We start from the raw sequence: 23,789 nt of genomic DNA, 5'->3' as shown, positions 1-23,789 counted from the left end.
TGGAAGAGATCTTAAGTTCGAACTTTCATGTAATAAAAACAAATGTGTCATTCGTACTTAATTTTAAAGGGCTAGGCTTATGCTGTATCTAAGCCAGTGTGTCGAATTTCACATTAAGGGAGCTTGCATATGCTCCCAAAGAGTTGATGCACCAATTACACAAAGCTTCTACACATTTATTTTGGATAGGGACAATCCCCATGCATAATGGATTTTAAAAACATAACACTTAAGCAATGCCTCAATACATCACATGGATGTAAATTTGGGATCCTATTAATACCCTTCAATCAATATATCCAACATAACCATAAAAAGCTAACCTTTAAGAGAATTAATTTTTATTTCTATAAAACTTTTTTCAAATATCTTAAAAAGGTGACAGAAAACTTGAAAAAAATAATGTAACAAAAAAAGAAAAAAGAATCTTTTTTAGAACTGTTGTTAAAAGGTAGATATCAAAGCAGGGGTGTGATGAAATCTTTAGTACTAATGGGCCTTATGAAACCGAAGCCTAACGAGGCCCATAACCCGCCTTACAACGTACAAGACAGTTAAAGAGGGGCCAGAAGGGGAAAATAGGAGAAGAGGGGAAGAAATGATCCCTCGAAAATCAGACAAGGGATTTGCTTCTTGAGCTCTCTCTGTGTCAGTGCCCGCCTTCCCTTTCACTTACTATTTCCTAATTCAAATGTAATAAAAAAAAAATAATCCAAAAAACATTTCTTTTGCTTTCTTTATTCATTTTTATTTTCATTTTTGGTTCGAAGAAAAAGGCGCTAGAGAATAGAGATTAGGGAGAGGCATGGTATTGCGGTGGTGGTGCGGAGGAGGGAGCATCGAAACGGCGTCGTGCGATGCAGCATCGGAAGGCGGTGGTCGGCGTTGATGGGCCTGCAATTCCAGTTGCAGATGAGTTGGCAGCCGAGTCTACTGAGTCAGAAGCGGAAGACGGGCCCACCTCTAGGGTTGAAGAACCTCGGCAACTCTTGCTACCTCAACAGCGTCCTTCAGTGCCTCACATACACTCCTCCTCTCGCCAATTTCTGCCTTCGCAACCAACACTCCTCCCTCTGTAAGTACCTACCTCCCCTTCGTCTTCGTCTTCGTCTTCTGTGTGTTTGTGTGATTGAATTCGTTCTAGTATTTAATTCAATCTGAAACGTGTTTGTGTTCGTTTGTGGTCTCAGGTGACTCCTCGGACGCGGACCGCAAGCGCGACTGTCCGTTTTGCATTCTGGAGAAGCGAATAGTGCGCTCGCTGCGTCTGGATCTTACTCTAGATTCACCTATGAAGATACAGAGCTGTCTCAGACTTTTCGCCGAACACTTTCGCTGCGGTCGCCAGGAGGACGCGCACGAGTTTCTGCGCTACGTCATCGATGCTTGCCACAACACGTGTCTTCGCCTGAAGAAGCTGCGGCGCACCGGCATCGCCAACGGAAACGGTAACGGTAACGGTAACGGCATAGGCAATGGGACTCCGACTGGGACGACGACGGTGGTGAAGGAGATTTTTGGGGGAGCGGTGCAAAGCCAGGTGAAGTGTATATCCTGTGGCACAGAGTCCAATAAGGTTGATGAGATAATGGATATTAGTCTTGATGTTTTGCATAGTAATTCGCTTAAAGACGCCTTGCAAAAATTCTTTCAGCCTGAGCTTTTGGATGGCCAGAACAAGTACAAATGCGAAAGGTATCTATCTCTCTCTGGTTTTCTTTTATGTTTTGTACTTCTCGTGTTTCGACTTTTGATTGAGGTATTTATGCTTTTTTAGTTGTAACAAATTGGTGGCAGCAAGGAAGCAAATGTCTATTCTTCAAGCACCCAATGTTCTTGTTATTCAACTTAAGGTGAGTCCATCTTATTTGCTATTATTGTCTTCTTGTTGTTATTGTTGCCATTAATTCATAAGTTGCTCCATCCTTTACTTATTTTTCTCTTTCTTTATATATTTATAGTAACAGTGTCATTGTTGTTTTCTGTTGGTAGAGATTTGAGGGTATATTTGGGGGAAAGATTGATAAATCCATTGCATTTGAAGAGGTTTTGGTCCTTTCAAGCTTCATGTGCAAAGCAAGCCAGGTACGTTTAAGTTGTCAATTACCTGGTATTGGACAGTGTAGACTTGCTTAGTTGGACACTTGAGCTTAGTTAGATACTAGGTGAAACTATTGACTATAGCAATAATTACCTATTGACTATACAAATCATAAGATATATCGTGATTTAACTTCATCCGTGGGCCTACTTGATTTAACAAATTTTTTAAACAAACTCTATAAAAAAGGGAAAATAATAAAAAGCTAGTGACCCATAGACAAGTATAATAATAGTTGAGCCATGGTTATAAATTTGCTACAGTGGAAGGGAGTCAAATAAGTTTAAACAAGGTATTCAGCTCATCATCGACACAGTGAGATTCAGGCTTAGTTGAGTTGAGCTGTATATCCAACTCATCATATGTCCTGTTGAGATGTTAACTATTTCCATTTAGCACTATTAATTACTTATAATGACAATTGGGAGATCCTTGAGATGTGTAAAGTTTGACTTATTCAGCTTTGTATGGTTTATTGGACCAACAACGTTGTGCCATTGCATTACTTGAGTCCTGGTTTATATTTTGTTTAGGAAGCTTAGATGAAGAAACATCGTGGTCTTTGTGTTTTTAGTTAGGTATCAAATAGAGGTTGGATGGTTGGTTACATCCTTTGGAATTGTTATTTCTGGTTCTGTAGTTTCATTTGTTGCATATCTCCTTTCTTGTATTTCAATATGAGGTACTCACAGTTCTTAGTGTCTAATAAAAATGTTATTTATCTCCAGATGTTATTCTTTAGGTTCTTAGAAACATTACTTTCTGCTAAGGGAGATGTTTTATTTGCACTGTAGTCTCATGAGACTGCTGTTTGTTTCTTCTTATTCCTTATATGTGGGTGATGCTGTGGACTTTTCTTTCCTTTTTCCCCCTAATAATAATGGTGCCAACTTTTTGACTGCAATGCAGGATCCACGTCCAGAATATAAGCTGTTTGGTACTATTGTGCATTCTGGTTTCTCACCCGAGTCTGGTCATTATTATGCATATATTAAGGTCTCTATAAACCCTTCTATTATGTGCAATCAATAAGTTTGAAGCAAGTGTTATTATCAACTATATGCTGATCGTAGTTTTTCATAATATATTCTACAGGATGCCATGGGTCGGTGGTATTGCTGCAACGATTCATTTGTCTCACTTTCAACTTTGCAAGAGGTCTTATCTGAAAAGGTTTACATACTTTTCTTCTCTCGTACCAACCAAAGGTCGGTGTCAGCCAGTACTGCTTCCAATGGGGTACATTCTCGTGATTGTAATGGTCATGAAACATCCAAAGTCCCAAAGCCTGCTCTTCCGCCGAAAGGAGCACAAGTGAAACCTCATGAACGGTCTTCTTGGAAGGATATCTCAACCATATCTAAGGCTGATAAAGTTCCTTCCAGCCCACGGATGAAGTTCAATATCAGTGGAAACTCTAGCTCCAAAAGAGCTCCTGCAACTGATAATGGAAAAGTTCCTGACAAGAATCCATCTTCAGGATCAAATGGGGATTTGAAGGACTCAGTTAGTTTGGAGAAAAGTGAGAAAGCTAAGACATCTTTGATAAACAGGGATGGTTTGAACAGAAATAAAAAATCAGATACTGTTGACAGTAACAATAGCCAAGCATTTTCTTCATCAATAGAAAATGGTGGTACTGGTTCAGTAAAAACTGATCTCTGTGAAAGTAGTGGTACAAGGAGCAAGTTGACAGAAGGAAAAGTGGCTGATCACCGTGAATCGGATAATAGTCGTCTCCATGCCCTCCCTGAGGTCTCTGGGTCCAAAAGAAAATCTCAGGATTCATGCATCTTGTTTGCACATGATGCTCAATCTCAGAAAGAAGTTGAAGAACTGAAGGAAGTGTATGTGATACTCTTCTTCATTCATTGAAATGAAATGTCTCTGTTTTAACTTATCTTGATTAGGATCTGGCTGTGATATGTGGCTTAGGATGTACTCATTGTGAATTTTTTATTATTTTCGATTGTTTATCTTCATAAGTTGGGCCATATGATTAGATTGTTCCAATGGCTATGGTTCTTTGAATGATTGTGACTTCACTGCTTTAGCTTTACTGTATCTCTAATTCATTGTATCTGCCTACCACTTTGTTGGCCTCAAATCTTTTTTTCTTTTTGGTAGTATCTGTGACTTGCATAGTTTGTATTATATCGTAGATTTTTTAGTCTGGTGTTTAGGGGTCATATGTTTTCTTCCATGATTCATGTAGTTGATTATTATTATCTCTATGTTTTGTGTTCGCATATGTTTGAATAACTATAACTTGAGTTTGTTGCGCCAAAAGATTACTTTTATAATTGGATTTATGTCGCAGTATAAATGTTTCTTTTTTAATTATTATTTTAGTTATGTTTTCTATTGGCTCTAATTCTTTTATTTTTACGTTTATTAGTCTCAAGAAAGAAGCTTCTTCAGTTTTACGATCATGTGGTTGGTCAGATAAGGTTTACAATTTTATGCATTCACAGAAAAGGATATGTGCACAACAAATTGGAACCACTTTAAATGGCAATGAATTAAAGTAAGTATTTCTTTAACTTTTCACCTAACATATGTAGGAAATATTGTTGATTTTTTAAACTTCATTGTGTAATTTCTTTTCAAGATTTTTGAGTTATATATGTGGCCAATTCATTTCATTTATTAACTGTGAGAGAATTCCTTTGAGTGGGTGAGCTTTAGTCTTTTTTTATTTTTTTAATCTTATGGAAGAGTGGATGTGTTTTTTCAAATCCTTGAAAGATTCTCTCTAGACCTAGTGCAGTTTAGCCTTCACAGAGCTGATTGAAATTCAATCATGCTGATTGCTACCCTATTGAGTTGGAATTGTTAAGTATAGCTGAAGGATCTGTTTTATCTTCTTGGTTACCATGGTTAAAAATTAATTTGCATATAAATTTCATAGTAATTATATCAAGGACATAATGGATTGATAAAATGCCAATACTCATTTGGAAGGCAACTAGCTTGTAGAGGATATTTATAATATATCTTGAAATTTCATTCTTTCTGAAGTTTAACTTGTTTTTCTATGCTATTTTTCATTCATTTAAAAACTTTACTTTACAATTGGACTTTATATGTTGGAAGGGGGCACTTTTGGGTTCCAAACTACTTTAGTTGAGTAAAACTCCACCTCTACCCTTTTCCTCATTTTCTTTTTCTTTTTTTATCATTTCCTTGTTTTAATTCTAGCAAGCATACTTTAAGCTTTTTGTGGGATATGAATTGCTCTTTCTTTTCTTGTTTTGGTGCCTTTTGAGTTAATAGGTTAGCTTTTCTTTTAGGGGCAGGGGGGATAAATAGTAATTATATAAAAAAATAAAAAAAGGGGAAAGCCAGGCATAGAATAAGTATTCAAAACTAAAATGAAAGGGTATAATAATCTAAATGAGAAAGAAAAGAGGTGGTGTTACTATATTTTCATTCTTTTAGAAGATTGATTTTCTTTTTCAATCATTTCCCTTTTGTACTTTTTATTTTTGTCTTTTTAGCAAGTAATGACCAATGATCTGGGTTGTAAATGTCTTTCAGGTAAGCTCTTGGAATTATCCCAAGTGGTGAGGGGGAGGGTGGGGTAATGAGTTAGGAACTTAATTAGGATAGGTCCAGTGTTTGATCCTTCCAATATGACCGAAAAAATTGTCTTTCCATGTCTTTTAATTCTGATTGATGGTGTTCAAAACCATTAACAGTGCTTGTTGGCGGTAAACTATGTTGATAAATAAAATCAAGTTAAAACCATATAGAATACTTGGAACTTCTCTATCAGTAACATTTCTGTAGCGTAAGGTTTGCTGATATTGCTGGTGGATAACTGAATTTGGCAGCAGTCCAGTTCCAAAGTTAGACAGTAAATGCTGGGGCACAGACTTTTTTTGTTGTTGCTACCATTCAATTACATTCTTGATGCAGTTCATCTGTGTTAGACTTATCTAGATATTTCTAGAGTTTTATAGGAATGCATAAGTTCTCATATTAGATGTATGAACAATCTCTTGGTTAACCAATGGTCAATTATAAAAACTTCAGGAAATGAATTATATTTTTCTCTACGGATACCATAATGAACTCAGTACTCAGAATTTTAATACTATTTGAGTATTCATTTGATAGTTGATCTGTGTTTTATATTTTCTCTTATGATGAGAATTTTAATATCATCTTTTGCTTGTATAATTGGTCGGGTCTTAGTGTAGTTGGTAGTTATTCAGATATCATAATTAATCTTTTACCTGCATTAATCAGAAACATTGATCCATCTGAACTCTACTTATGCAATGCAGGAATCAGTTGATCATAGATGCCAAATCTACTTTCATTTCACAAATACCTGAGTCCTTAAAAGGGGACCTCGTCAATCGTATTCGATCATTTAGCCAACAATAGTGACATTATTTTGGTCCTTGATGAACTCCAAACATGGTACGCCAAATTAACCTTTTAATTATACTGATTTAAGATTTGTAAATGAGAAATAGGTTGGTGGCATGACAATCTTTTATTATTATTTTTTTAATAAATATTTGCAGTGTCCTGAAACTTTTAGCTGGTGGGACTTGGTGTATGGTTTGTATAAACAATGTTGTAGTGTCAAAGATATCTCCCGAGCAAGTTGAGGATTATGCTATAAATTGAACTCTTCTTCAGCAAATGCCGGTGTCTGCTGTTACGCTTTTCCAATGGCGATATACTTGTAGGTGCACCATGTCAAGTTGATATGGAAGTGCTATGCCGGATTTTTTCTCTTTTGAGGCAGTGTAGTTGGTTTTGGGCAGAGAACAAGTCTAGAATTCTATTCATTATGTATGATATAATTTTGGCAGTATTATCAGTAATTAGCCCTCATTTTCATGGATCATGACAATTTTTCCATCAAAATGTGGTCGGATAGTTAGAGATATACGGGATAATTGAGTTCACCCATCTAAATACTAACTTTTCTGTTTGATTATCTCCAACTTCCCTATGGGAAAAGAGTGGAAACAATGCTGTGCCTTGTATTTGTGCATTCAGGCAATTTTATTCGTGTAGGTGAGCTACGTGGACTTTTTGTCGTTATCGGACCAAAGTAATTTTAGGATTCGATTGAGAAGAAGAATATCAAAAATAAGTTCGTAACTTTAAATGGTTTTTCTAAGTGTTTAGTTCTAGTTACATTCTTCTCTGCTTTTTCACATTTCTTTTCTCTCTATATTTAAAAAAAATTTCGTAATCCCAAACTCTGGAAAAGACTACCTATGTGGTTCTTACGCAAGCAATGATAGGAATGGAAGCCCCTAGACAACCAACCCAAGAAAATTCTACAAAATTGGACACCGCCCCATTACTGTTCTCCACTCACCAATATAAACTCTCATTCTCTTTGCCTTTGGTGCACACAAACAGAGAAAGAAAGCTACCAAAAGGCTATACACCAAGCAGACTCTCAATTCTCAAACAATGGCAACAGAAGAAGTGGTTTTATTGGATTTCTGGCCAAGCCCATTTGGAATGAGGGTGAGGATTGCCTTGGCAGAGAAGGGCATCGACTATGAGTCCAGGGAAGAAGACTTGAGCAACAAGAGCCCTCTGCTTTTGAAGATGAACCCTGTTCATAAACAAATCCCAGTTCTGATCCACAAGGGAAGACCCATATGCGAATCACTCATCGTCGTTCAGTACATTGATGAGGTTTGGAATGATAAAGCTCCTCTGCTGCCTTCTGATCCTTACCAGCGAGCCCATGCCAGGTTCTGGGCTGACTATGTTGACAAGAAGGTCTGTCAATTTCCATTCATTAGTTCATTCACTTTCTCTACTTCTTCAATTTTCAATTCCAAATACCATATAATATGGTCTTCTTCATTCCATCTGGGATTTTGTTGCAGATTTACTCTACAGGGAAGTTGGTGTGGGGAACCAGTGGTGAGGTCCAAGAAGCAGCAAAGAAGGAACTTATAGAGTGCTTCAAGCTGTTGGAAAATGAGCTAGGGGAAAAAACTTACTTTGGGGGTGAGAGCTTTGGCATGGTAGATGTTGCACTCATTCCCTTCTATAGCTGGTTCTATGCGTTAGAGACCTGTGGAAACCTCTGCATGGTGGCCGAGTGTCGAAAGCTTGTGGCTTGGGCCAAGAGGTGCATGCAAAGGGACAGTATGTCTAAGTCTCTGCCTGATCAGTACAAAGTGTATGACTTCCTTTTGGAGCTTAGAAAGAAGTTTGACATTCATAACTGAGAATAGTAGAATACAGCTTTACCAAGTCTTACATGTCTCACACAGGGACATAATTTGCATGTTACAAACTTGTAGCTCTCTTTTCTTTTCAATAAAATTACTTGTACTCTCTATCGATCTATACTATAATAAAGATGAAAAATGCTAGATATATCATTTAAGTGTATCATTTCTCTAATAAAGGTGTGCCTCACCAAGTGGAATCCACCCAAATGCGTCCTACCTCTATTAAAGAGATGGTACACTTAGATGTTATCCCTAACATTACCCATAAAGTATCTTTCTTTTCCAACCAAAGTAACCTTATTATGACTCACCCAACCCATACAGTGCGTGATGGCTTTTACTATTTATTGATGAGTAAAAGTGTTCATCTAAAATACTTAATATCAGGACAAGTGAAGAATAATACTTTCAAGTTTTAGATTTATCACTACTGTTAAAATTAAACTTAATAACATTGAAGTGAATCTAATCTTTAAAAATTTTAAATACATTGTCCCTCACTTATTGGTTCCCATAGGGTTTTAAGAAGTCATACCCAAAAACAGACAAATATTGCATTCGTTACTTACTTGCCTCCACTTTGTTGGATACTGGAGTTGGAATCATCCCTCACTCACATTAAAAAGGGGGCCTAAGGCTGAGAAAAGAGAGAAAAAATAAAGAACTAATTCAGGACCAGGCCGGGCCTGGCAACTCTAACAAGATGGAGGTTGACAAGGCCCAGATCCAGAGAAAGCCCAATAGCCCAACTAGCCTCTCAGCGGCAAAAATTTTCTTTCCTGTCTATTTTTCCCACTCCCCGGGCAAACACCCTAATAAAGCCAACTCCGCATTCCCCATCTTCCCTTTTGTTCGAGACTTCGAGTTTACTCTGCAAACCAGCTCCAGTCCCCAACTTCGATCGCACAGAAACCAGAAGGGCTCACCATCTCATTCCATCTCTCTCATCTAGCAAATAAAAATGGTGACTTTTCAATTTCCGCTCTTCAATTTTCTAATGTTCCTTAATTTTTCTTGCCGATTTTCTACGAATTTTCCATGCAACCCTATAATGCCAACTGGTTTTGTTTGGGTGTGTGCAGTTGTTCTTCTCATATTTCAAGGAGCTGGTGGGCAGAGAAGTGACAGTGGAGCTCAAAAATGATCTTGCAATCAGAGGAACACTGCACTCAGTCGATCAGTACCTCAACATAAAGCTTGAGAACACAAGGGTTGTCGACCAGGACAAGTACCCGCACATGGTATCTATCATTTTTCTTTTATTTACTGTTTGATGTTTCCATATACATGTGTATGCTTGTGCGTTGTATATCTTGTTGTATACTTAGTTTCTAGGGTTTAGTATTTTGAGGGGATAATCCTAAGTTTGTGATAAAAAGTTAGGGTTTGGGGTTAATAATGGATTGGCTTGTTTTGGTTTTGGTTTTTAATTTTAGCTTGCTCTACTGTGGTTTCGTTTTGACAACTTGCATGCTCTTTGATTTTTGAAATTTAGAGTGATTAACATGATTCTAATGACAGATGAATAATATAGGCCATCTTTCCTTGAATATGTACAGAGTGATGATAAGCTGATTTTTGATTGGTGGAGGGTATTTGCTCATTGGTATTTGAATTTCTAATGCAGAAGACTGGGAATTTTGGTTCATTACATGATGTTTAGTCAATTGGATTATAAAAGCAAAGATAGAGAAAGGGGATTAGTTGAGTGTGGAGAACTATGATTCTTAATATTTATGAAGTTGAAAAGAACGTTATAGAAGACCACAGTAAGGAAATATTGGTGGAGGGTATTTGCTCATTGGCGTAATTCTATACAGGAAATGCCTCACCATTGGTATTTGAATTTCTAATGCAAAAGACTGGGCATTTTGTTTCATTATATGATATTTAGTCAATTGGATTATAAAGGCAAAGATAGAGAAAAGGGATTAGTTGAGTGCAGACAACTACGATTCTTAGAATACTTTGAAGTTGAAGGGAAAGTTATAGAAGACCACTGTAAGGAAATTTAGAATACTATCTGATAAGTTGCATAAGACCCAAAAAATGTGTTAATAAAATGTAGCTAGGATGCAGGTTTTAAGATGAGGGGTATGTAGCAATATTAGAAAATATAAATTAGGAATGATGATATTTGTTTAAGGGTGGTGATAGCACCTACTAAAGAGAAAATGAGACATAGTCATCTTGTATGGTTTTGGTCTCTGGATTGAAGATTTGAGGGCCTAAGATTTAGTTGACTTGAGTTAACGGCACAAAAAGGGGCAACAGTAGACCAAAATTGGCATGGATGATGAGGTATAATATGGTTTTAGAGATTTCATGGAGAATATGACTATGAATAGCTCTTAGTGGAAGATAAGATTTGATGTTGAGGACCCCAACCCTAAGTTCCTTGAAAAAAAGAATCGTTTATTTTTGGTTTTTTTGGTAAAGGCTTGTTTTGAGCTGAAAAAGGACTTTCCCAGTTGTGTTGGTTATCTGAATCATGATAAAGAATAAAACAAAGCCAGGTTTGACCAACCACTGCTATATATGAATGCATGTGTCTGTATGTGTGCCCGTGCACGGTGCCTTTTCTCCACCTTAAGAAGGGCGCAATGGCCCATGTTCTTGTTCAACAAAAAAACCCTTTTCATTTAGTTTTATATCACTGAAATCTCTTCTCTCTCTCTCTCTCTCTCTCTCTCTCTGTTCTTGGAATCACTTTGTAGGGGTATTCTTGTCCAATTTTTATGTGAAATAAACATTTCCAGTGAACTGGGATGTTTACTTTGACAATTCCATATAACCACGTGTTAGCTTATAGTAACTAAACCTTTTGAGGCTAATTGAATTCTAACAAAATTTGCTAATGAAGTATGATTTCTTTATGTTTGGATGGGACTAATGTGGGCACTTGGGCGACATGAAAGGATAGAATGTATTTGTAATTCAGATGTTGTAATCTAGTTTCGTGGTTTATGAGTGATTTTGCATCCATCACTTTTTCCTTTATGTTTCTTTGTATTAAAGTTATGCAGACCATATACTAATCATTGATTTACGTTTGACATGTAAGTGAGTTTACTATGTTCATGGCTTTTGTGACACGAATGCTCGCCATTAAATTTGTGAACCTGGGGTTTTCTAATCTCAGTGATCTGCTGTGTACCTTTGTCTTACTTTTGTTTCTATAAAATTGTTCTTCTCAGTTGATCGGCGAGCATTCTGGTACTCTTGTGATGGAAGGATCTCTGTGTCAACTGTTTATGTCAATCAATTGTTCCGAAAAGATGTTAGGATTTTAATTCCAATGGTTATATTTTTCTTTGGAAGGTCATTAGGTCTCATGAATCTGTCTCTGATATGCTTGGTTTCATTTAACCTTTTGTTCTCCTACTCGTGTTTGCTTTCTTATGGTCCGTTGCTTGTTGATCTATCTTCTGGTTGTGCTTTCCCCTATTATGCTTGAAGGACACTTTGTTTACATCAAAATTGAATTTTATTCTTTAGTATTATGTTACCCCTCCAATTTGACAACCTCGTGATGATGTATTTTTGCAGCTTTCAGTGAGGAACTGCTTTATTAGGGGATCTGTTGTGAGGTACGTTCAACTACCCCCAGAGGGAGTTGATGTTGAACTGCTGCATGATGCCACCAGAAGGGAAGCTCGGGGTGGCTGAAGTTCATTCAGTTTTAGAGACTAGTGAAAGAAGGCCTATTTGAGCACTCAAATGTTGTGTAATTGTTCTTGCTACATGTCTTTTTTTATCCCAATATGACAAGTTTATGAAGTTGTCTCCTATTAGACCCTAGTGCAGCTCTATGATAACGACGGAACCATTTTGAGCTAGTGCATTTCTACTTGATCATATATAGTGCATGCTAGTTAAGATCCATGAAATTAGGGACAGCCAGAACCTTGGCCTCCCCAAACAGAGGATGATCTATGCGATGCACACCTCTTCAAGTATATGAGTTTACTCGCGTGTATGATTAGTTGTATACTATTATAGATAATTACAAATAAGTTAATAAAATATTTCAAAAAATGAAACGAAATTTTTTTTTAAAATTACATGTTATATTTGAACTGGACCCAATAGTCCACCCCAAAAGCATGTGGGCCGGGTTGGAGCTACTTCTTCTTCCCATTACCCACCACAGCCCAGCCCACTGATGTGAAGCCAACCCTCCCTTCCCAGTTGCCTTGTTGTAATTTTCTTGAGACAGTCTGACCTGACTCAGTGACGACTCGCCTCCATAGTAATAGTATGGACGACGAAGTAGAGAGATTGTGGAATGAAGTAAGGGAGCTGAGTTTAGGTTCCTCAGGCAGAGTGGAGCGACTGGAGTGTCCACCAAGCCCACTCCAATTCCTCCGAGACTTTGTCTCCCATAACAAGCCCTGCATCGTCTCCAACGCCACTCTCCACTGGCCCGCCCTCTCCCGCTGGCCCCACGACTCCTATCTCACCCAATCCCTCTCCTCCGCCCACGTGTCCCTCCACCTCACCCCTCACGGCCGCGCCGACGCCCTCGTCCCCTTGGATGATTCCCTCTGCTTCGCCTCCGCTCACGTGCAGCGCACCCCCTTCCCCGAAGCGCTCGCCCTCATCTCCACCCAAAACGACGACGCATCACCAGTTGCCTACGCGCAGCAGCAGAACAACTGCTTCCCCTCAGAATACTCGGCTCTGGAGGCGGACTGCGACCCCCACATCCCCTGGGCCAGCAAGGCCCTCGGCTGCCTCCCCGATGCCGTCAACATGTGGATTGGCAACGAACGCTCCACGACGTCGTTCCATAAAGACCACTACGAGAATCTCTACGCTGTGGTGACGGGCCAGAAGCATTTCCTGCTGCTGCCTCCCACCGACGTGCATCGAATGTACATCCGCGACTACCCAGCTGCCCAGTATTCGTATTCTCGCGAAACTGGAGAGTTCACGTTGGAGCTGGAGAAGCCTCGCAGATACGTGCCTTGGTCTAGTGTCGATCCCTACCCTTCTCCTGAGGAAAGAGACAACCAGCTCTCCAACTTCCCTTTCTTCTTCAATGGGCCAAAGCCCTTTCGCTGTACTTTAAACCCCGGAGAGATTCTTTACTTGTAAGTTTCTACCTTTTCTTTTGGGGATTTGATTTGATCAGTCACTTCCAATTTTGTTGCGAATTTGGGCATTCTAATTGCTTTCATTGATGCATTTCCACAAGCTAAAGAAGCTTGCTTTTTGGATCTTCGTTAGTTGCTTCTGATATAGTAGAGGTTAATGCAGGCCAAGTATGTGGTTTCATCATGTTACACAAACTCCAGATAGCAGTGGACGCACTATTGCTGTAAACTACTGTAAGGGATTAAGCACTCTTGACACTTTGCTCACGTTTTAGGTTCAACTTTGTATGTGGTTTTAGATACTGAGGTTCCATTATGTATGGCAGGGTATGATATGCAGTTTGATATCAAGTATGCTTACTTCAACTTCTTGCAATCAATTCGACTTGGTTGCCCATTAATTGAAAATCTAAAACCGGAGGATTCAGATTCCGATGCATAGGCATGTACTTTAAGGGATGAATTGGGTGCTGATTGATCTGTAGCACATTTATTAGGGACCAGAGAATAATGAAGATGAGTGATGGAATGAGAACTGATCATTACTCTGGGTATTAGATTAGTCATTTGTAAAAAGAAACCGCACAAAGAAAACATTGCAGCACCCTTGAGGTAGGCATGTTAAACTGAGTATCAGTCAACATGACCAATTGCTACTACACACATCCAAGTTAAGTGGACGTTCAAAACTGGATTATTTTAGCACCATCCTCCTTTAATGGGCATGATGCTCTCCTAATTTACTGGTTTAACATCTCGGGCATGTCGACCACGGACCATGCTCATGTCTTCCAGCATGATCCACACGCTAACCTCCTAGCCTTATCCCAACTTGGTCCCTGCCTCCTCACCAAGGCATTTGGTCGGGTACTAGCCTCCCGTGCTCAACTCTGGGCTGGAACACCCATAACAATTTGTATTTTGTTGATTGCACCCACTCAAACAAATGGAAAGTTACTTTCTTTTGTTCATTGTCAATTTGGGCTCTCTGGATATGATATGGACACAACAGCTTTTACTCATCTAATTTGTATCACTGAAGGAAATGTCTGTGTGCTTTGTTTCTGCCTTAAGAAAGGTGCAGTGGTCCTGTTCTTGTTCAACAGGAACCCTGTTTAATTTATTTTGTGTATCACTGAACTCCTTCTCTCTCTCTCTCTCTCTCTCTCTCTCTCTCACACACACACACACTAAAGCTTAGTTATACTGTTTTATGGTTTCTTTTAACTTAAGTTTCTCCCTTTTACTGCAAAAGTCCTGTCATAAAACTGATCACAGTAAAACATTTTTTAGTTCAAATGCAGAAAGAAACTTCGTGTAGTTCATCCAAAATGATATCAGTTTGGTCAGTTTGGTTCCATCGAGAACGAACGAGTCATACCTGGAAGGAGTCTTGAAAAAAAATAAAATAAACTTAACAACCAAGATTTAAAATCTCATGGTTCTTTATTCTTTATTCAATGAGAAAAATAAAAAATTACACCATTCACAATCTCCTTGGAAGCTAAAACATATCCATCAGAAGAAGAATAAACAATGTAAAAACAAGATAATGCAGCATCTGAATAGTTGTTCCTCCCTGAAATGAGCAATGCTTCAAGTTCAGGGCTCTTTATTCTCTTTAATTTCTCAGGGGAAATTATACCATCATCTAGGCATTATGCGATGTTTAGAAAGATTGACCTCAATCTCTAATGCCGCGAGAAATGGCATGAAGATGATTTGTAAACTGATGGCAAGGTTTTATCAACCCCCAAATCATATTCTTCCTCGATAATTGTATCCAGCATTTTTGTGGATGGACGCTTGCTCACTGAAATGAACTGTGGTACAGCAACTTCTGTAATGATTCTTGCAGGTTGTAACTTAATTTCTTCCATTACAATGCTGTGATAATGGATATATGGCAACTAGCAAGGCCGATCGATACTATACTAGAAAGTGAAAATTGGTGAAGCAAGAGAGAGAGGTTTGAGAAGAAAAGAAGGGAAAATTTAGAGAGGACGATGGAGTACTGGTGCTGGACACTGTACTACAATGAACACCTCTTTAATTTGTAGGTTTATAGGGTTTAATTCTCAGATTGATAATGGCTGTAGCTTTCATCTGGTGGGCAGGCATGTGGGCTTGCCTTTAGGCATATGCTTTTCTGTAAAGCTGATGATGCCTTATCTATCTATCTATAAGATATTTTGTTCTAAGGTAGCCATGCAAACACGCCAATTGATCGATGAGATTCCGGAATATCTTTTTCAATCTATAGTAAATATTAATATTCCAACTATATACTGTTAAACCTGTGCTGAGAAGCAGTGATAAAGGGCGAGCATGAGACAAGCTATTATCTCAAAACGTTTGCGAGCTGAGGGGTGGCCGGGTGGGTGATGGATGCTAAAATTTGAAGATAAATTGAGGATATATAAAAGGATGCAATGCAAAAACACTAACTAGATCATAGATGCATACTTGCAATTAATTCCAGCCCAAGAAATTCGAAAGGAAAGCGAAAAATCCAATCGAGTACGAAATGTAAGGTTTCTTTTAGGAAGGACCATGGCAGTGGGGTTGTGGTGGGAAATCCTAGCTGCATGAGCACGGCATTTAACAGCATACAAGTACATGCAGCATGCCAACTTATGCTGAATTACCTAAGAAGAGTTCTTTTCTTTAAAAATATAAAAATAGCCACCCCTTTTACTCTTAGTTATAATGGTGGGGAGGAGCAGCACAGTTATTCTTTTCTATAGCTGGTTTTATGTGTATGAGAAATTTGGCAACTTGAGTGTGGAGACAGAGCACCCAAAGTTCATTGCATGGTCTAAGAGGTGCATGCAGAAGGAGAGTATGTTCAAGTCTCTTCCTGACCACAGAAGCTCTACGAATTTAAGCTTGGAATATTATATATGAGAGAGCTCTTTCTCTTTACATCATGTGATTTCTCTGTCTTTCAAGTTTCAACCTGTTTAATTTGGGTTCCTTATACCTACAATTAAAGGCACAGTATATATGGGGCACTTTGTTTTCTCTGGTCATGCTTCTTTGTGGCTTGTTTTTATTTAATATATATTTTTAATTAAATTAGATAGGCACCAAAGACTTCTTTAAAACACCATATAGATGAATATGATTTTCTTGAAATACAACTGTACCAAATAATTTCATTAAACATTCATAACTTATAACATTTGCAAAAATTCTCATTAAAAAAGAGACGTAAGGTAGTAAACGCCTTATAACCAAACAATACAAAAACAAAGTAGGAAATAAAAATAGCAAGTTCTCGTATAAACTATGAAAAGGAGATATAAAGCTTATAAACTAGAAAATATGATCTACTCACGAACTTTTCAAGCTGAACATACTAAAACTCAAGCTTGCCTTATTTTTTAAACAAGCGAACCTCAGCTTGGTTTGTTTTTTTTACAAGTCGAGCTTAAATGAACCAAACCCAAGCCAAACTCGATACAAATTCGAGCTGATTTATAGCCCTAGGATTGGTTGGGGGCGGGGTCGGGGTCGGGGTCGGGGTTGGGAGCTTGATTCAAGGATGGGTGGGCTGGGGCTAGGTCGAGGTTGGGGGGTTGAGGGGGGGCTGGGCTGGGTGGGGGCGAGGCTTGGGGAGGAGATGGGGTGGTGGAGGAGAGAGAAAAGAAGGTGGCAGTAGGGGATGAGAGAAAGAAAAAAAGGTGGCAAGGAAGAGGAGAGAGAAGAAAGGGTGGCAGTTGTGGTGGTTGGGATGGCGCATCGGAGGTTGGGAGGGGTGGAATTGGTGTAAGGGTAGAATTGATATTATCTCCAAAATAATTTATAGGGTGGTCAACTCAACACAAGTAGTTGGAATAGTCTCACCCAAATAAAAATGGTTTATAAAATTTTCAAAAAAAGAAAAAGAAAAAAAATCTAAAGGCTAAACTTTAAACCATGCACGGATAGGACTAGACGTTTTGTCCTAAGATTCATTACTATAAAGAAAAATAATAAAAGAAGAAGAAATCACATTCTTAGGCCAAGGCTATGGAACTATGGAAAAATTGTTATTGATTGAATTTCAAGATTTGATGTCGAAAGCAGTGACATACTGACATAATGCTATTCAATTGGAAGAGTCCAGAATACCAAATAAAGAAGAAAATTAGAATTTCCCCACCTCGACTATTAACTACTCTGATATGGCATTTCTGGGGCCATTGACCATCCCTTGTTTCTTTTCTTTCAGGTTTCAAATTTTACTATAAATACACATTCTGATACACACCACTACACCACCACGACCCAAAGCTTCATATCCAAAGCTAGTTTTTTCACCCTTGTAACTTTACATCAATCAAGCTTGTTCAGAACTTCAATGGCGGATGAGGTAGTTTTGTTGGACTTCTGGCCCAGCCCATTTGGGATGAGGTTGAGAATTGCACTGGCTGAGAAGGGAGTCGAATATGAGTACAAGGAAGAGGACCTGAGGAACAAGAGCCCACTCTTGCTGCAGATGAACCCGGTTCACAAGAAGATCCCGGTTCTCGTTCACAATGGCAAACCGGTCTGCGAGTCCCTCATTGCCCTTCATTACATTGACGAGGTCTGGCACGACAAAGCTCCCCTCTTGCCCTCCGATCCTTACCTCAGATCCCAAGCCAGGTTCTGGGGTGACTTCGTTGACAAGAAGGTAATTTTACTCATTTGTGTTTGGAATATTTTTGTCTTATATTATGCTTGTAAACAAAACATGTTGTTTTGGGATTTTAAGATTTAAAATGTTTAGGTTGTGAGGATTATTATTTGGGATTTAAATTAAAAATTATTAAATGGGAATACATTCTCTGTTTATGTTCTCAATTCTAATATTGTGCTTGAGTCTAAAAGGAGGTTGTTTCCTTTGTCTTTAAGGTTTATGTTTGTGATATATAATGAAAGATGCTTAATTTTCAATATAAGCACAATATAAGTAACCCTTTAATACGAAAAATACAAGTAACCCTTTAATTTTGTGCATATTTTGGTAATGGGAAATGCAGATATATGAGATTGGGAGGAAGGTATGGACAACAAAAGGAGAAGAACAGGAAGCAGCAAAGAAGGAGTTCCTTGAGTACTTGAGGATTCTAGAAGAAGAGCTTGGAGACAAGCCTTACTTTGGGGGTGAGACCCTTGGATATGTGGATGTGGCACTTATTCCTTTATACAGCTGGTTTTATGTGCAGGAGACATTTGGCAACTTCAGTGTGGAGGCAGAGCGCCCAAAGTTCATTGCATGGGCCAAGAGATGCATGCACAAGGAGAGTGTGTCTAAGTCTCTTCCTGACCAGAAAAAGGTCTATGAATACGCCCTGCAGATGAGGGTTAAGCATGGAATAGAGTAGATCATGTGCTTTTTCTTTCTGTCTAGCTTTCAAGTTTCAACCTCTGTTGGGTTGTTTATATTTGCAATAACAGGGCACTTGTCGTTTAATTTTGTAGTCAAATTATCAAATTGTTGTAAACTTGTCTACTTTATCGCAAGAAGTTTAAAAATATACTTGATGAAATTTCTTATCCTAAATGTGAGCTTTTATGAATCCTGTTCTTGTGTCATTACACACCTGCTTTTTTCACTACAATAATTAAGTTGCATTGCACCTGGTCACTTGTTATAGCAAGGAGTTTAAATTGCTTTTGTTGAATGCCCTCCTCCACAGGCATTCAGTCCTAAATCTTCCTCTAATTTTTATAAAGAGTTAATTATAGCTATAGTGCTTTAATTATATTTTGAATATCAATTTAGTCTATGAATTTCATTTTGAAATTCTAAAGTCCATAAACTATTGTACAAGTATCGCTTTAGTCATTTTATTTTGCTAACTTCGGTGCCGCACGTGACTCATATTTGAAAGGCATTTTCGTTCTCACAATGCATTACCCTTCCTCCAACATCTCATCAAATTCTTACACATTCATCTCGTTCTTATTCATGTATTGGTTGCTTCTTTATTCTTCTCAATAATTTTAAAGATTATTGTGTAAGAGTTGAATGAGATGTTGGAGAAGGAATATAACACTCTCAAAACAAAAATACTCCTCAATTATGAGTCACCTGCGCAGCCCACACTACTACAAAAAAGTGAATATACATCGGTCAATAGATAACAATTTTTGTAAAAATCGTGATCTTAATTAACTACACAACGATTTTGTAAAATTCGTGATATGAATGTATAATAGGCCATGGTATTTGGTCATAGGATTTTCCCAACATTATTAAAAACAATGGTTTTGGACCAAAACTGTTGTGGTAGACAAGTTACACAAAAATACGGAATTTGCGGGTCTTTGTATTTGGCAAAAACCGGAGGCGTGCGTTAATGAATTAATGAAACATTCATATCGCACTTAAGTCAGAGAAGGCCTTTTGTTCAGACACACTCATCCCTCATCCCTCTGACTTCACCGATCTACCATTGTTCTTCTTACCATCTCCATTCTCTCTCTCTCTCTCTCTCTCTCGCCTTAGATCTCATAGAAAGATCTATACAAGATCTAGATGAGATCTGATCAGATCTGGAAGACTAAAAAAGCTCCCATCGCACCTCTCTATCTCTCTCTCGATCTCATTGAAACCCAAAATCATTTATCTCCTTCTCTTTCCACCGCCGACAGCATCATCGGCACTGCTCGAATCGTGGTCGAGGTTGGGTCGAACGACGACCACCACTTTGGGTCGCTCAAACCCACATCCAAAAATATCATGCCCAACGACGAGTCGCTAGGCTCGTTGTTTTGGTTGAAGGTATATTCTCTCTCTCTCCCTCTCCCTCTCCTCCCCCCTCTCTGTCTATATGTATTTCCACAGATTTATTGAAAATTAGGGTTAGGATTCGCGTTCCATGTAATTTGGGGTTTTTTTATAATTTTTATGTTTTTAATTTTTGCTTTTTGTTTGTATTTCTTCATTTAGAACTTCTCTCTGGAAAAAAAAAATGTTTCCATATCTTCACAAAGTTATTGATGAACTATATTGTTATTAGACTTTTAAGTTTAGATATAAAGTATTTATAAAGAATCAATAGCTTTGGGTACATACAAGACATAATATCAGTTAATGAGACCAATTTATTATTAGACCATCAATTTTATATATAAAGGCATGTTAGAGAATCAATAGGTTTGGGTTCTGGTGCATGCAGCACCATTTGCATAATAAGCGGTGGTAACAAAGAGTTTCATTTTGGTCTATTGGCCCAATTATCCAAACAGGAGGAAAATTGGAGAGGACACTCTGTGATTGAAGAGAGTCGAAAAGTGTAATTGTAAAGGTTAGTATATTTTATGTATCACATACACTTTAGTGAAAGGAAAAAATTTTAAAACACAGCTGGCATTGTAGTTATTTTGAATCACAGAAGTAAAGTTGCCCTATGTAGAGTGCGATGGCAAAGAGGGATATCTTTAGATGTTTTGACTTTGTGGCAGGATGTTGCTTCTTACACTAAATAATTTGCTGAAACCTTATATGAGATGTCATTTTACTTGCTTGCAAAAAGTTAATAAGTGGATCATAAGTTTATTTCTTATTGGTGTGTGTATATATAATATTCATAAATCTGAGTGTTATTCTCTGCTGCAATTGAGGAATTTTATGTTATGGATTTAAGATTGCTGAAGCTTTCCAGATTATGTTTCTAGGTACAAATCCAAGCCTGTTGCTGTAAAAATTATACAGCCAACCAGAACATCAGCTGTTTATCTTGAACGCAAGGAAAAATTTTAGAGGGAGGTTACTTGGTCCCCTTTATTATATGTTTAATATATATTACTTGGTCCCCTTTATTTCTTATGAATTCCTTTCTCACAGTCAATGTATTTATAAAATTTTCTAAAGTTTCAGTCTTTCTCCCTCTTTTTTTTTTTTGGGGGGGGGGGGGGGAGATGGCAGAAAATGTAAATGTCTATAGCCATTGATGTGGAAAATGGGGAAGATTTACCAAACAAGATAATGGTTTAAATTATATTTTCTGATGTTTTTCCTATTTTTCTTTACAACTCTTGGTGCTCAAGCAGTTTGGATGCATTATGGTTGATTGTGAATTTTGTGGGTCCTCTTTCGTAGGCTGCAAGTGCCGCTGCTCAAGCAACGATGATATCATTGGATGTTGAAGCCCCGCCTAATAAACTTCTTCAACTGGTTTCTAAGGTTTGTATTCACCTTTCAAGGCTTCCCCCTATTTTCAGTGTTATGCTTCATTGCTGAAACTCAAAAAGAAAGTTTTGGTTCTAAAGTGATAACAGGGCATTGCAGTGGATATGGTTCAATCTCAGCTCTTCGCACTGCTGCTGTTGATTTTGGGTAAGTACATCTTCCAAAATAGGCTTCTCTATCATTTGACTGCAGCCCATGGTTTCCTTTTGGCTAATTCAGTGGTTTTGAGTATGCCATATAAGAAATGGGGATTTCTTAATTTATTATTGTAGACAAAACAGGACATAGAAGAGGTGCAAGCACCAACCAAGCCTTTTCTAATGTACTTTACATTGTCTTAAATACTTTCATCATTACATTTCTTCATAGAAAATGAAGGAGATGGAAGGATCATTTCAATGTTTTTTAACATATCTAAAAACTATTAACTTTTAGCAATACTTATTGTCTCTTTCCTTACATTCTTTGTGTTCCCCACCTGCATGGCTAGCTAGGTTAGTCTATCCACCTTCGATTCCTAAGTGTATGGAAATGGCCTTTTACTAGAGTATATGTCCAATGATAAGCTAAATACAAATACCTCAAAACACTTGAGGGCCTATTATTCCTACGCATGGATAAATATGCTGAGATCAACCATTTCCAGCAGTGTAAGAAAACTTTCAAACTTTTGGCTCTAGTAATTATGCTTTCAGCTGTCAGGTAAAAGAGACGACAGCATGAATGGGTTTATGACTGGTACTCGCAAAATTTTGTCAAAAGACAACAGGGTGGTCTTTGTATTGTCCAAGTAGATAAGGGAAGATAATTAGATAAGAGCAGAACACGTTGCTCTCTCCTTTGGCTCTAGTTCTTAATTGCTCCAATTTGCTCTAATTTCTATCTTGCTTGATTCTAATTGTGTGTGAGTGTGTGTGTGTGTGTGTGTGTATTGGCTTGATCTATTTTGCTGCTGGTATCTCTCTAATTTCTATTTTCATTAATAACCTGATTATGATGGGGTCTTCTTGATTACTTTTGGTGTGTACTCAGTTATTTTTTCTTTTGTTTAGGCCATGGGTGGATAGAGCAGATGGGGGTTATGCTAGAAACCCATCAGAAGGTTCATCTTTGTGAGTATCAATCTTCCATTGTTACTCTTAAGTTTCACGTTGTTCAAATTCTGTAAATTTACAAAATTATCAAGGATTATAATAGTGTTTTCAATTCTTCTATTTAGAGCTAGTATATGACTTGTCTATTGCTTTGCATTGCATTGGTATTCTATTAGCTTTGTTTTGATTGTAGTTGGCAGTAAGAAGCTGACATATATGGATGCATATGCTTGTGACTTAGGGGGCTGAAGTTGGAAGGAAGTAAAGGTGTTATGTTAAGCTAGGTTTTTTTTTTTTTTTGGCACCTCTTCTTTTAAGCTAGTTTGACTAAATGTATTTTTTGTACAACTGATTACACTTATGAAACCTATCATGTAATGTAATCTTACATATATAAATGAAGTATTTTTTGGTTTAATTTTGAGCATGAGCGTGCATTGGTATACTATAACTAAGTGTTGTATTGCAATAATTTTCAATAGAAATCGATGTACCAAAGCATTATATACATCAAAATCAAATTAAAATTATTATCTTACACAATGGTTATATTGTTAAAACCCGTTGTACTAAGTGTCATCCTATAACGGTTTTCAATAGAAATCGATGTACAAAAGCATTATATACATCAAAAGCAAATTGAAATTATTATCTTACACAACGGTTATTATAAATAAACCGTTGTTTTAATGACAATTTCACCTCGTGTTTATACTTAAAATAGTTGTAAAATACATGCATTAATTAACGTAACCGTTGTCTTGATGACATTAACACAATAATTATAAGTTGTTTTGATGACATTAACACAATGAATATGAGTATAACACCGTTGTGTATGTACCTACTCAACAACAGTTTCTTTTAAACCATGGGTTTTTAAGGGTGTATATACAACGGTTTTACTCTCATAACCATTGTGTTAATGTCATCAAGACAACGGAAAAACAACGGAAAAAAACTATTGTGTAATGGTACCCCAATAGACGTCGGTCGATTAGACGACGGTATTTTGGCAACTTACACAACGGATAAAATCCGTTGTATATTACGTTTTTTGTAGTAGTGCCATGAATGTTTTAGACAGAAAATATGACA

General features: G+C 37.7%; 5 protein-coding genes and 1 long non-coding RNA gene across 9 annotated transcripts; all 6 read left to right on the top strand.

The window, feature by feature from the left end:
* Window positions 1-559: 559 nt before the first annotated feature.
* On the top strand, window positions 560-6,968 carry UBP25 (ubiquitin-specific protease 25). Of its 3 annotated transcripts, XM_086251407.1 has the most exons (10): window positions 560-1,075; window positions 1,191-1,540; window positions 1,655-1,695; window positions 1,778-1,853; window positions 1,993-2,085; window positions 3,011-3,097; window positions 3,197-3,948; window positions 4,500-4,628; window positions 6,394-6,532; window positions 6,640-6,968. In XM_086251407.1, the coding sequence occupies exons 1-9, from the start codon at window positions 889-891 to the stop codon at window positions 6,494-6,496; spliced, it is 1,818 nt and encodes a 605-aa protein (XP_086107533.1). In that variant the 5' UTR covers window positions 560-888; the 3' UTR covers window positions 6,497-6,532; window positions 6,640-6,968. The 3 variants fall into 3 exon arrangements, with proteins under 3 accessions (XP_086107533.1, XP_086107525.1, XP_086107517.1); XM_086251399.1 differs by having other exon boundaries at window positions 561-1,075; window positions 1,191-1,695; window positions 6,699-6,968; XM_086251391.1 differs by having other exon boundaries at window positions 566-1,075; window positions 1,191-1,695.
* A 104-nt stretch (window positions 6,969-7,072) lies between these two features.
* LOC147297786 (putative glutathione S-transferase parC) lies at window positions 7,073-8,417 on the top strand. Of its 2 annotated transcripts, XM_086251428.1 has the most exons (3): window positions 7,073-7,141; window positions 7,496-7,867; window positions 7,978-8,417. In XM_086251428.1, exons 2-3 carry the CDS (start codon window positions 7,550-7,552, stop codon window positions 8,323-8,325), a joined length of 666 nt encoding a protein of 221 aa, XP_086107554.1. In that variant the 5' UTR covers window positions 7,073-7,141; window positions 7,496-7,549; the 3' UTR covers window positions 8,326-8,417. The 2 variants fall into 2 exon arrangements, with proteins under 2 accessions (XP_086107554.1, XP_086107545.1); XM_086251419.1 differs by lacking the exon at window positions 7,073-7,141 and having other exon boundaries at window positions 7,168-7,867.
* A 725-nt stretch (window positions 8,418-9,142) lies between these two features.
* LSM2 (Small nuclear ribonucleoprotein family protein) lies at window positions 9,143-12,189 on the top strand. The gene is made up of 3 exons (XM_086251442.1): window positions 9,143-9,295; window positions 9,414-9,572; window positions 11,881-12,189. Exons 1-3 carry the CDS (start codon window positions 9,293-9,295, stop codon window positions 11,998-12,000), a joined length of 282 nt encoding a protein of 93 aa, XP_086107568.1. The 5' UTR covers window positions 9,143-9,292; the 3' UTR covers window positions 12,001-12,189.
* Window positions 12,190-12,564: 375 nt separating this feature from the next.
* On the top strand, window positions 12,565-14,533 carry LOC147297784 (2-oxoglutarate (2OG) and Fe(II)-dependent oxygenase superfamily protein). Its single transcript, XM_086228844.1, has 3 exons — window positions 12,565-13,427; window positions 13,594-13,664; window positions 13,757-14,533. The coding sequence occupies exons 1-3, from the start codon at window positions 12,592-12,594 to the stop codon at window positions 13,870-13,872; spliced, it is 1,023 nt and encodes a 340-aa protein (XP_086084970.1). The 5' UTR covers window positions 12,565-12,591; the 3' UTR covers window positions 13,873-14,533.
* A 3,103-nt stretch (window positions 14,534-17,636) lies between these two features.
* LOC147297783 (putative glutathione S-transferase) lies at window positions 17,637-18,859 on the top strand. The gene is made up of 2 exons (XM_086239558.1): window positions 17,637-18,090; window positions 18,440-18,859. The coding sequence occupies exons 1-2, from the start codon at window positions 17,776-17,778 to the stop codon at window positions 18,782-18,784; spliced, it is 660 nt and encodes a 219-aa protein (XP_086095684.1). The 5' UTR covers window positions 17,637-17,775; the 3' UTR covers window positions 18,785-18,859.
* Window positions 18,860-20,148: 1,289 nt separating this feature from the next.
* On the top strand, window positions 20,149-22,983 carry LOC147297782 (uncharacterized). The gene is made up of 4 exons (XR_015120006.1): window positions 20,149-20,187; window positions 21,508-21,744; window positions 22,650-22,709; window positions 22,885-22,983. It is a non-coding gene; the product is annotated as an uncharacterized LOC147297782 (long non-coding RNA).
* The last annotated feature ends 806 nt before the right edge of the window (window positions 22,984-23,789 follow it).

This window comes from Dryas octopetala, chromosome 1 (assembly GCF_963921425.1).
Source record: "Dryas octopetala chromosome 1, drDryOcto1.1, whole genome shotgun sequence".
Lineage (NCBI taxonomy): Eukaryota > Viridiplantae > Streptophyta > Magnoliopsida > Rosales > Rosaceae > Dryas > Dryas octopetala.
Note: the sequence above shows the minus strand (reverse complement) of the source record. Positions and strands in the feature narration are given on the sequence as shown.